This window comes from Mirounga leonina, unplaced genomic scaffold (genome assembly GCF_011800145.1).
Source record: "Mirounga leonina isolate KUSES-001 unplaced genomic scaffold, KU_Mleo_1.0 Mir_204, whole genome shotgun sequence".
Classification (NCBI taxonomy): domain Eukaryota; kingdom Metazoa; phylum Chordata; class Mammalia; order Carnivora; family Phocidae; genus Mirounga; species Mirounga leonina.
The window spans coordinates 3,431,582-3,442,507 of NW_023270513.1; the positions used below are offsets into that span (position 1 = coordinate 3,431,582).

The following is a 10,926-nucleotide window of genomic DNA, read 5'->3' on the forward strand; positions in this document are numbered from 1 at the left end:
ATTGTAAGTCCTTGATGTTTCCTTGATGAAAGCCAGGGCCAGCACATTGAAGAGGCTGGAATGAACAGACTTGGCTGGGGGGGAAGGGTGTGGGGCCACTGCTGATTTGCTTGGAGTTGAGCTTGTTATTATAGAGCCCTGAAAGATTCATCAGCTTCAGGAATCAAAGTCGTGAGGTCAGCTCAGACACCAGGCCCAGCCCAGACCTGCCACCCTCAGGCAGCCAAGCTCTGCCCACACAGTCTCTTTCAATCTGCTCATACCTCATTTCTTTTTCTCCCAAATGAAGATCAGTCTAAACAGCCCATAGGTCAAGGACAAGTATCCCTGGAGAGTCCAGCCAAGTCCCTAGTTCTTGCCAGTCACTCTCTTGGCTCAGGTTTGAGTTTGCCAAATACAGATTTTGGGTCCCCGTTCTGCAATCATAAATGATTTAACAGCTCAGAAGAGGGGTTGTCTTTTGGCCAATTTTTTCTTACTGTAATAGAACCCAACTTTTTTAGTATCCATGTACCACTTTACGGAACAGGGAACAGATATTTGCTGAGAAGGGTAATCAGATTACTCTTAACTGGTTGTAGAGCCGCCTTGGACTGCTTAAGGGACAATTCTGTAAAGGAATGAATGAAAACAGGCCACACTCAGGATCATTCGTGCAGACACACATAGTCTGTTCGAGGTGTTCTACTAGTAAATTATAAGGGATTCTAAGCATTTTTAGGAGGAGAGATGAGAGAATTACCAGAAGGAAGAAATGGAACCACACCAAAGTCACAGTGGTTTAGAGCAGAATCAGATGGGAGCTCAGTGTGTTGAAATTAAGTGTTCAGAGTGGAAACTCCCCAAGTGCACAGGGACATACACACACTCAGGCACTCTGCTTTTCTGAGGACATCAATCAGTGTCTCCCTCTCTTCCAACTTCTGCAGTAGAGAGAAATCAGGACGTGACTACAGGGTTTCCTGCACCGCAAGCATACTTACCCCAGCCTGTTCCCCGTGCATCTCAGGAGCCTAGTGGGGCCAGAGATGGAGGTGGCCCTGGGCTCTCTGCATAAAATATGGCGCAGCATCCCTCCATTGAACTGAATCTATTGTTCCAGAGAATGGGTTTCTTTTCATTCACTCACTCATTCGTTCATTCCAGAGTCTTTACAGCAGTCCAGGCACCGTGAGAGTACCCAGAGGCACTGCCCTCCTGACAGCCCAGTAAGAAAATCGGTTCTTTCCTCCTCGTTTGCAAGCTCCTGGGCGCTAGAAAGCTATGCTCACAGCCTAGTCCAGCCCGTGCGTGGCGGCGAGTCCCTGTTTGGGAAAGGAAAGCAAGATGAATGAAATCAGACTAACCGGTGGGTCTCCACCGGTTACTTGCTGGTGTGGGCGCGGGTGCGCTTGAATTTTTATTATTTATGAAGGAAAAGTTTAAGTTACAGAAACAAAGCAGAACACAACTTTTAACCATCAGTACCGAGACTCGAGCTCCGCAGGAGGACGCGGGCACACAGACCGTACCGAACATCACACACACACACACACACACACACACACACCCCTCACGCAGACATTCCTTCTTTCACGCTCCAGCTCGCTCTCTTTACTCCTACTTCCCTTTCCCTCCTCTCCCGGATCAAGCGTTAATCTGCGAATCTCTGACCGCAAAAGAAAAAAAAAAAAAAAAAAAAAAAAAAAGGTGGGTGGGGGGATCCCGAAGTAGCAGGGCCAGGGAGGAGGAGGTGGAGAAAGGCGGGGAGGAGGAGGAGGAGCCCGGCGAACCAGAGTCAGAGGGACGGGTGGCTCCGGCGAGTGTGCAGCCCCGGGGGGAGCGGCGCTCCAGGCTGGGAACCCGGCAGCCCGCCCACCCGCCTGGCGTCTTCGGCGCCCGCCCGCTCGCGGGCCCGCGCCCGGGGCCTGCTACACCCGGAGCCGGGGCCGCCGCTCAGGGGCGCTCGGGTCAGGGGCGCCGCCAGGCTGGTTCCCCGCGCCCGCGCCCGGAATGCCGTTCTACAGGCGCACGGTGGTGCCCCAGCGCCTGTGCCCGCGCAACCCGCCGCAGCCGCTCGCCGAGCTCCGCGACGTGAGCCACCTGGCCGCGCTCAGCCTGCTCCGGCAGCTCGCCGACCTCTGCGGCCACTCGCTGGCTCTGCTCGAGGACCTCGAGGGGCACCTGCTGGCCCTGGGGCGCCGCACCGACAGCCTGTGCCGGCGCACCGGGCGCCTCCGCCGCCGCCTGCCCTGCCGCCTGCTCGGCCCGGAGGACGACGAGGAGGAGCTAGGTAAACCGCGCCCGGGCCGCTCTCGGCCCCGCGTCTACCCCGCCTCTGGGGGCGCCAGTGGGCTCCCGGCCCGGCGCCCACCCCACCCCGCCCCCTCCCCGGCCCTCCGTGCCCCTCCTCCTCCCTTCCCTCCCTTCCCCTCCGGGAGTGAGGGGATCCCGTTTCCCTGACTCCCCACCCGCCGCTCTCCTTCTGCAACTTCCTGCCCCTGGAGCCGGCCGCGCCGTCCTGAGTGACCCGGTGCTTTCGGGGCTCCCGGCCCTGGGGTGCGCGGCCGCTTTCTGGGGATCCGGGGGAGGGGGGGCGGAAACCTGCGGGGCTCCCGGGAGCCACCGGGTCCGGGACGGCTTCGGCGCCGTCCCCAGGCCCGCGGCGTCCGCGTCTCCGCGGCGTCGGGAGAACCAAATGGCCGCGCCGCGGGCGTCTCTGCTCCAGTCCCGGGGCTCGGCCGCTTCGGAAAGCGCGCCCGCGCCGCTGGCCACCTACGCGGCGGCGGCAGCTTGGTGGCGGTGCCTAGTGCATTTAAACCTGTGCAACTTCGCGCCGCGGCGTGTTCGCGGCTCGCCCTCCGCGGAGAGTGGGAGCGCCCCGCCGCCTGCTTCTCCCCGCGATTTCAGGCTCGCTGCGCCGGGAGTGGCCGCAGGGGTGTGGCGGGAAGGAGAGGCTGCCGCCGCCTTCGCTGACCCGTACTACCCCTAGGGTCTGGCTGCACAGATTTGCCGGAGAGGCCCGCTTAACGGGACTGTCATCAGTTTCATGATTCGTTTAGGAATTAGCCATGCCTGAGAAACCCAGTGGTGCCCTGGCTGAGGACGCAGGACCCCGTGAGAGGGTGGCAGGGCAGCGCGAGCCTTTGACCCTTACTACTTGGGACTCGGGCACTTTGAATGGGGAGTCCTCACTCCGTGGAAAGGCACTGCTCTCTTAGAGTGTGGCACTTGTGCTGAAAGCAAGGGGACTGAATGTGCTGGAAATGCGGACCACAGCTGGGGCGTGCCAGGTGCCGAGGCCAATTGGCAGCCCCAGAAAGGGGAGAGAAGGAGCAGTGTGACCAGAAAGTTTCAGATGGAGGCAGAAAGTGGCTAGGGGGCTGACTTTTGAGTGCAAGACTCCAGCTGCCTTGGGGCAGGATTGGCAGGGCCAGCCCCTCTCCGTTGCAGGCACCACCTTGCCCCGACCCTTTCCAGTAGGACAGGAGTCAGAGGCCCTGGGATCCCCTCTTCAGAGAGGTCTGGGACTTCTGAGGTAGATGGTGGAGGTCACTAGTGGAGAAAAATGAACTGGGTTATGTGTGAACAGGAAGGTGGAAGACACAGATGACTGCCAGATGGAATGTAGACATAGGACCAGAAACCTCTGCATGGCAGGGGACCAAGAAAGCTGGGGCCCTAGGTCTGGTTAGTTCTCAGTTGACAAAGAGGGTAAGAAGGTCACTGTTGATTCCCCCCACCCCCCGCGGGGGTCCCGCTGACTACCAGGATTAGCCTAGAAGAAATTTGATAAGTCAACTCAAGGAGTTTTCAGAATCCCCACACAGCTTAAAGAGAGCCACCTACTGAGTTCAGCAGGGTAAGATGAGGACAGAAAGGAGGCTCTGCTTTTCCAACTGGGACCTTTCTGTCCACTGAACCGTCCACTGAATCGGGGAGCCCTTTCCACATGCGGGAAGGCATGGCTTCACCAAGTCACCTTGGGACCTAGCTAGCCCTTTCCCGGTAACCTGCTGGTTTAGAAGGAGATGGCTTTGTGCAATGGGTATCTTTTCGAGGAAGGGAGCAATTCTGAGGAGAGATTGCATTAGTTTGGTTTCTTTGAAATTCGCAGGAGCCGGGAGAGTGGCTGTCTCGCCTCTTTGGTGTATCCACTTGCCTTGGCTCAGAGGCGCTGAGGAGTCAGCTGCACAAATGGAACGCAGCTACCTTAATTTGTCAAGAAGTTCTGGCTTTCCATTTTCCCGTCTGATGCCCTACCCTAGCTTCCCCTCGAGGTTCCCACTGCACACTTTTCCCTTCAGGTGCTTTGACTGCGTATCACTTCAATTAGGCCTTCTCGGCAATGATCTGAGTGTAAGTGCCAAATGCAAGGAGAGTTAGGGAGGGTAATCAGTGCGCCATCTGGCCACTCCCTCCATCGCTCGGGTGTAAGCTCCAACAAGGTGTTCAGCAGGCTACATATTATATTTTGACCCCACATAAATATCCACCCCCCCTTTTTAAAAAAAAATTTTTACCATTGCCCGCTCTTGTTCTTTTTTTCTTCCTGGCACCTTCGCTCCTAGCACTCCTACTCCTTTACTGACCATCTTGCCGGTGGTCGGCATTTTACCCTATGTATCTTCCATCTGGCTGAATTTCCCCCCCAAATTCTTCCTTTAGCTATTTCTTTGACCATGGGGGCAAGCAAGACCTGGGAAGGAGGGAGGAAGGTTTGGAAGCCACATAACCGGAGTGAATGGCACCTGACAGGCCAGCAGCTTGTAGGCTCCCTGCAGGGACAGCTTGGCCGCCACCTACGGGAGCAATGGCAAATCAGACTGGCCCCGAGCCTTCAAGCTTGCAGAGACCAGACCCCGTGCTTCTACTGGGGGCCCTGGGAGGCAGCAGGCGGAGGGCAGGGAGAGGAGAAAGAGATGGAGGAGGAGAAAGTTGATGCTGAGGCAGTCCGAGGTGCTCCTCTATACAGCCAGGGGTCACAGCCCCACCATCTTCAAGGTTACAGGGGTGGGACTGGGCTGGGCTGGTTGCTTGGCAACACCTCCTCCTCCACTGAAGGCTGTTCTTTGGTAACTTGAACCCCTTTGAGACTGCCCTAGAAGCTCTTGTGACCGGCGTGAGGTGGGGGATGGGGGTTGGAAGGAGGAGAGGGCGTGCTAAAAGGATTGCACCAGGCTCCTCGGGTTATGGATCTGTGGCCCTTGGCGTGGCCCTGCCTAGAACTGGAGTCTCTCCTCACATCTGGCTTTGAACGGGCCCTGTTTTACTGCATTTGTGTCCTGTACTCTGTGCTCTTCATCTCAAGAATGGCATGGTCAAAGCCAGAGGGAAATAGCTCTGTGCATGCTGCCATATGCTGAGGGAATCCAAGCTTTCCAATTCCTCCCTCAGAGATCTATTTAATGTTTGTAGGTGCTTAGATGATAATTACAAAAGCAATCAGCTGTTGGCCTAGGGGTATAATATCTCCTGAGTGAGCAAGGAAGTCACCAAAGCACTAGATAAATCTAGGTATGTTTAGTAACACTGGGGAGCTATCGTTCTACACTAGCCTATGAACTTGCTATGGGAAAGATGCTCTCTTCCTTCTTGCAATTATTTTGGCTTGAATACAGCCAGTTGGGGCGATGGTGGAAACTCCCTCTTCATCTTTATGTAAAATTCCTGCCTCTTGGTTTTCCAGCTTTGTGGCAACTTTGGCTCCAAATCAGAAAGGACAGCTGGTTTATTTATGTCTAAATCATAATTCCAGGGTGAGGGGAGACTGTTGTAAATCTACATGGAGATGAGAAAAATGAAAGCTGCACCTTCAGACTGCAGCCAGATTCCCATTCGATGAGGTGTCATGGACTCTGAACCTGATCGTCATTGCTACTGAGGACAGGATATGGCCTGCTTGAGTTGGATAGAGCAGGGGGATCTTTGGGGACTTGGAACAGGCACTTTGCCAGAGCTCACTTTGTCTCTGTCCTACCTGTCATCCCCAGACACCCTTGGGACAGTGGCTTGACAGAGTGGGGCAAGCCCATTTTCTTTTAAATACCATGAAATTCCTGGTCTGCTTCGTGATATTTCCGTGTGTTGAAAACAACTTCCCTGGAAATTTGGACACCAAAATGTCCACTAGAATTTCCTCCACTTTAGAAACAAGAAACTTAATCTTCTCCCTTTTTTAAGACACATGAGCAGCTAAGGTGATAAAAGCATCAGGATGACGGAATAGTGGAGTAATAGGAGAAGATTCAAGTTATGGCTCTTGGGCTCAACTTCGACCTTTACGCCGTTGATTAGGTGTCAGGAGGAGAGTGGTGAATTTCATCGTCTGTCCCCGTACTTGTCTGGTTTGGGTGGAGTGGGTTTATACCATGTGGCATCAAAAACTCGGTCATTGACCGTTGTGGGTGTCCTAACACTTGACTGCTGAGGCCCAGAAAAAGGAACGGACTTGTACCCAGCTGGATCAAGACCGTTAGTAACCCTAAGTGCTGAAAAGATTATAGTGTCTCCCCATATGGAATTCCAAATGAAAGCAATTCTAAACCTTCAGATAAAATGTGATTTGGGGGGGCGCCTGGCTGGCTCAGTCGGGTGAGTGCCCGACTCTTGATCTCGGCTCAGGTCTTGATCTCACGGTTGTGAGTTCGAGCCCCACATCAAGCCCCACGTCGAGCCCCATGTTGGGCGTGGAGCCTACTTAAAAAAAAATAAATAAAATGTTATTTTTTGAGATCACTCGGAGTTCCTTCCACATGTATGTTGAAATTAAAATGGCTTATGGATGTTTTCCATTCTCTCTTTTGTACTCCTGTTGCTGGTGGCCTAAGCATATACTTAATCTCCCCTTTGAGGAATGTGGCACCCGCTAGGTCACACAGCAGATAAATGGCAGGAAGCCTTGATCTAGAAGCCGGGCCTCCTGACACCGAAGCCAGTGCTGTGTGCTGCTAAGTTCAAACTCAGTTGTTCCCTGAGAGTCAGCGCCCTGCCAGTTTTTTCAGCTGGAACTTGTCCAGGATAACGAATGACTCCTGTTACCTTTGCAAACTGAGAGATGCTCTAAAGAACAAGCTCCCTGTGGTTTCTGTAGTTGGGACTTGGTGGGTGAACTGGAGGTGGAGAGGAAGAAGGAAGGTCAGCCTTGCATCATGTAGGGAATAGATGTGAGGCAACAGTCTCCCTTGTTAAAACATAGTCTCCTTTAAGCTTTGAGTGGGAAATAGCTAGAAAAAGAAGCTTCAGGTGGGAAGGGGTAGCTGGGCCAGTGACCCCGACACGGTCTTCTGAAGGTCACCTTTCCAGTGGGGCTCTGTCACTCATAATCCTTCTGTCCTCTTTATACTTGCTATTTTCCCTTCCAGCTTTTAAAACCAATTGTGGACACTCCTTGTCACTCACCCACATCATGCCTATTTTCTGTTATTATAGCAGAGACTGGTTGGCATTTCCAAAGGCACTTTTATTAAAAACCAAGGAATGAGAAAGTAAAATTATTACCAAAAATGTATTTAGCATACATGTTTCCAAGGTATGGATTTATTATTCTTCAAAGCTTAAGCAGCTTAACAGGCTCACTAGCTTTGCTGCTCTATATGCCCTTTCTGGAGGCCTCAAGTCATCTTATCCTCAGATCATTACCTTCCAGCCTTGCAAAAGAGGACACAACTTTGTCTGGGTCCCATCACCTTTCCCCTTCTCACCCTTGCGCTGAGTGCTAAAGACCCGGAGGTAAATAAGACCCAGTCTCTCCCTTTAAAGAGCTCCCACTGGGGGCGCCTGGGTGGCTCCGTCAGTGAAGTGTCCGGCTCTTGATTTCGGCTCAGGTCATGATCTCAGGGTCGTGAGATCGAGCCCTGAGTCGGGCTCCACGCTCAGCATGGAGTCTGCTTAAAATTCTCTCGCTCTCCCTCTCTCTGTCTCAAAAAAAAAAAAAAAAAAAAGAGCTCCCACTGCAGGGGTGGGTGCCATCTCATTTCCTAGTGTGTGGTGCCAGGGCATCAGGTCCTCTCCTTCTCCAGGTGGGGGAGAGCTGATAGCCAGAACCAGGACCCCAGTTCACACCCCAGAGGATTTTCCATCCAGTCTGGTTTAGGGTCCAGGAATGGAACTTGGACTTCTAGAATCCCCTATGGTAAAAACAAAAATAAAAGCCAAACAATGACAAGGACGCCTGGGTGGCTCAGTTGGTTAAGTGCCTGCCTTCGGCTCAGGTCGTGATCCCAGGGTCCTGGGATCGAGCCCTGCATCAGGCTCCCTGCTCGGCGGAGAGCCTGCTTCTGCCTCTGCGTGCCGCTCCCCCTGCTTGTGCTCTCTCCCTCTCTGACACATAAATAAATAAAATCTTTAAAAAAAAAAATAAAAACCAAACAATGACAGACTGCTACTGTGAATTCAGCAGTGCTTTTACATGAATTCGAAGACTTAAAATTGATGACCTATCTTTCCACATAGGCAGAGTAGTGCTTATTCAGTAGGTGGACAACACTTGGTGGATCTGCAGACTCACAGACTTTTGATAACTCCATGGCCCTCTAGAGTCGTCTTCTCTTCAGTTGGAAGCCACTAGCCTCACCTTGATGGTTCAAGCCGTCAGCACTTTCTTGCTCCACAGAATTGCATGATTTCACTCCGATCAGCTCTCATTGAAGTTTTCAAGTTAGAGTGCCCAGGATGGTAATATCTGAATGGACAATGTGACATTAATAATGCCACAAACAGGAGGTGTGTTAACAAGTGTTTGCACGAGTAGGCTTGCAGCAGGGCGCTCTGTGTGCGAGGCAGTGGGTCTGAACATGCCTCAAGACCACTAGGCATCAGTCTTTTAACTTGGGAGGTTTGAGCAATTGGGCAGCTCTCTGTTCCTCACTCTATAAAGTGTAAGCCCCTCAATAGAAAGTGAGCCCCTCGAGGACAGAGATCTTCATCTGCTTTTTAAAAAATTTATTTATTTGAGAAAGAGAGAGCGTGCACGGGGAGGGGCAGAGGGAGAGGGAGAGGGAGAGAGAAACTTTAGCAGACTCCTTGCTGAGCTTGGAGCCCGACGCGGGGCTCGATCCCACGACCCCGAGACCAGGACCTGAGCCGAAACCAAGAGTCAGACGCTTAACCGACTGTGCCACCCAGGGGCCCCAAGATCTTCGTCTCTTTTTACTGCTGTTTCTCCAGCCCCTAAAATAGTGCTCGGCATCTAACAGGCACTTAATAAATGCCTCTTAAGTTCAATTCATCCCTTTTTTCTAACCATCACGTATTTACTTATTTTTTTTTAAGATTTTATTTATTTATTTGAGAGAGAGAGGGAGAGAGAGAACGAGCAGGGGGAGGGGCAGAGGGAGAGGGACACGCAGACTCCCCGCTGAGCAGGGAGCCCTACATGGGGCTCGATCCCAGGACCCTGGGATCATGACCTGAGGCACCCAGGCACCCTGAGCCATCACATATATATTGAGCACCTGATTTTGGGCCTGGCCCCATGCCAGTTTCTGGGGACATACAGCCCACTGGAATGCAGCCCTACAGTCCGGCATGGAGAACACTGAATCATTGTACTGCTGTGGAGGCGAGCCTGGGGGGTCAAGGAGATGCAGAGGAGGTGCACCTGGCTCAGCCTGGAGGCTTGTAAAAGCCTTCAGGACGATGCGATGTCTGAGTTCTGAAGGGTGATCTGGAGCGGGCCAGTTGAAGAAGGGGGAGGAGGGAATTCCTGGTGCAGGAAGTAGCCGGGTGCAAGGCCCAGGATATGTGAGGGGGCCGGTGAGGAACTCAAGTGATTCAGGAGGAGAGGGTGCAAGGCACCTCTTGACTCAGAATGAGCCCTCAGTGGGGAGGTGGGGCGGGGAAGCCCTCACGTCCTGTTCGCTGGCCAAGGAGCTGGATACTAGAGTCTTGGGAAGGTTAAAGTGAAGTTGTAAGAGTAACAACTGCAGATTTTCTTGATCTGCGTTCAAGTTTTCACTGTCCTTGGGCCGATGAGACCTGCTTTGCAGAGTCAGGTCCTGGGTCCCCCAAAGAAGTCCAGGCCAGCCTTAGTGAGATAAGAAAGAGGGAGAAAAAACCCGAGTCTGCATGGCCTCTTCTTTTTTTGTGTGAGTGAGGACATGGGAGGTTTGACCGTATCTTTTATTATTTTCTTTTTAAATAGCATAGATTCTCAAGAATGGCCTGCGACGGGACGCCTGGGTGGCTCAGTCGTTAAGCACCTGCCTTCGGCTCAGGTCATGATCCCGGGGTCCTGGGATCGAGCCCCGCATCGGGCTCCCCGCTCGGCGGGAAGCCTGCTTCCCCCTCTCCCATTCCCCCTGTTTGTGTTCCCTCTCTTGCTGTGTCTCTCTCTGTCAAATAAATAAATAAAATCTTAAAAAAAAAAAAAAAAGAATGGCCTGTGATTCATCCAGTGGGAAAATCAGAAGAATACATTTTTCTTTGGGAAATGGGCTCAAAGAGGAGATGAGGTGAAAAAATGATTCAGCTGTTTTTATTTTGACTGAAATTGGTTTCGGAGAACGAGCGTAATTGACTGCCTGGCAATTTATAGTCAGACTCCCAGTATCTTCAAAACAGCCAAACTCATATTATCCTCCCTCACTAGCCGGCCCCGAGGGGAGCGAGTGGGGTCTCCTTTATCAACAGGCCTCGGGTTCTCTCTGCTCTTGGGGGAAGCCATGTATCACAGTTGTCAGCAACTCCCACCCTGGCCTTGTGTAACTCTCAGCCCTCCTGATCCCGTAATTCCACTTCCGGGACCCGGCGCTCTCAGACTTCTGGGAAAAATGTTTGAGGAAGCTCGCTGCATCTGCTGGTTATTTATGTTCACTGAAAAAAAAAAAAAAAAAAAGAAGAGCACTTAAACATTCAACAATAGGGGCGTAGTTGTTCTAAATTTGGACAGGTCTGTATGATAGAATACTAGACAGCTAAGAAAATTCAGGCTTAAAACAAATGTGG

At 52.5% G+C, this 10,926-nt stretch overlaps 1 protein-coding gene across 1 annotated transcript; it reads left to right on the forward strand.

The window, feature by feature from the left end:
• The first annotated feature begins 1,872 nt into the window (after positions 1 to 1,872).
• Positions 1,873 to 10,135, forward strand: LOC118026028 (NHS-like protein 2). Its single transcript, XM_035028745.1, has 2 exons — positions 1,873 to 2,272; positions 10,124 to 10,135. Exons 1-2 carry the CDS (start codon positions 1,993 to 1,995, stop codon positions 10,126 to 10,128), a joined length of 285 nt encoding a protein of 94 aa, XP_034884636.1. The 5' UTR covers positions 1,873 to 1,992; the 3' UTR covers positions 10,129 to 10,135.
• The last annotated feature ends 791 nt before the right edge of the window (positions 10,136 to 10,926 follow it).